At 24.2% G+C, this 1,485-nt stretch overlaps 1 protein-coding gene across 1 annotated transcript in view; it reads right to left on the bottom strand.

Annotated features, from left to right (window-relative positions):
* LOC108687850 (cathepsin L1-like) overlaps positions 1 to 1,485 on the bottom strand; it is a 6,813-nt gene that overhangs the window by 1,785 nt on the left and 3,543 nt on the right. Inside the window, exon 4 of the mRNA XM_018193852.1 lies at positions 941 to 1,101. Within this exon, the coding sequence (XP_018049341.1) occupies positions 941 to 1,101 (161 nt within the window). The remainder of the gene's footprint in view (positions 1 to 940; positions 1,102 to 1,485) is intronic.

Here is a 1,485-nt window from a genome sequence, read left to right as displayed (position 1 = left end):
AGAATTTATTTAATAATGCAAGTTTTTATAATCAATACACATACATTAAATAAAAAAAATCTATATTTAAATAATAACTTAAATAGTAATTTCTTTTTTGGATTATTTTTAGGAAACAATTAATAGGTTTAATACTAATCTTTTTCCCACACCTAATATATAATAATTTAAATTTTGTATAAAATATTTGAAATATTAATAAATTTCGAGATAGATAATTCAACAATAGATGAATACGCATTTCTGCATTAATAAAATAATAATCAATTGCAATTAGAAATGTGGATTAAATCGATATTTGCGCGGCTTCTTTAGAGACAACAAATTTGTTGAAGAAATTTAAATAAAATATTAACTACATTGAAAAACAAAATTTACTAAATTTTGAAAAATATTTCTTTGAATAGTCTTAGCGGAATATTTACTAAATATAAATATATATTTATTAGATACAAGAACCATTAATTTGATTTAACTATATTCTTTATTTATCTAAATATTTATTTACCGTAAGTAAGTTAAATAAATAAAAAACTACATCCGCTAAAACTATTCAAAGAAATATTTATGAAAATTTAATAAATTTTTTCTCAGTGTAACATATTTATTGCTGAATTACAAGCGATTAGCTATCTGAACGAAAAAAAACTGTTTGTCATTGTCAGTTGTTAGTAGAATTTTTTCGAATTTATGTCAAATGCATCGTAATTTGTACTGCTAATTTATTCTTCTTAAACCGATCAGTTGATCCATAAATGCTCAAAATTATAGTGTGAATACAATATTTATGCGAATTTGCGTAATAAATAGTAGATGTCTAAAATTATCGTATGTTTCTTGAATATGACATATTAGTCGGCGTCTCGCGCATACATTATTTGTTCATTAGCGGCAATTCACGCGGGCAGGTTTTTTGTTCAAATAAAAATATATTACTCACTGATAAAGTTGAAATGTCTTTGGGCTGGCATTTATGGAGGCGGCTACGGGACCAATTGTAGCCACTGCTATTTCCAGAGCTTTTTCGTCTCGCGCTGGTAGAATTGCCCATGAAGTTATATTGACAACACTCTGATCCTTCTCAAATCTGCATTCTCCTTGCTAAAATAATTTGAATTACAAACGTAAATTATTTAACTTATTATGAAATATTACATTATACTACTATTACATTATATATTACTATTACATTATATACATTAATAATTATAATTTGGGAACATTTATAATTTTCTCGCATTTTACGAAGAGTTGAGAGTATTCTAATTTGGAAGGCTATAAATTACATGATGGAATTCTTTTTCAAGATTCAGGAATTCTTTTGAAATAGGTTACTATATTAATATAAAACTTTCTTAGACTTTATTTACATACAAAATAAATATTTAAAAATATTTTTCCTGTCCTATATCCATGCAAAAAAATTTCTTTTAAATTTTAAATTTAATTCTAGGACATTTAAATTTTAAATTAAATTTTTTTGTC

This window comes from Atta colombica, unplaced genomic scaffold (assembly GCF_001594045.1).
Source record: "Atta colombica isolate Treedump-2 unplaced genomic scaffold, Acol1.0 scaffold219, whole genome shotgun sequence".
Lineage (NCBI taxonomy): Eukaryota > Metazoa > Arthropoda > Insecta > Hymenoptera > Formicidae > Atta > Atta colombica.
Note: the sequence above shows the minus strand (reverse complement) of the source record. Positions and strands in the feature narration are given on the sequence as shown.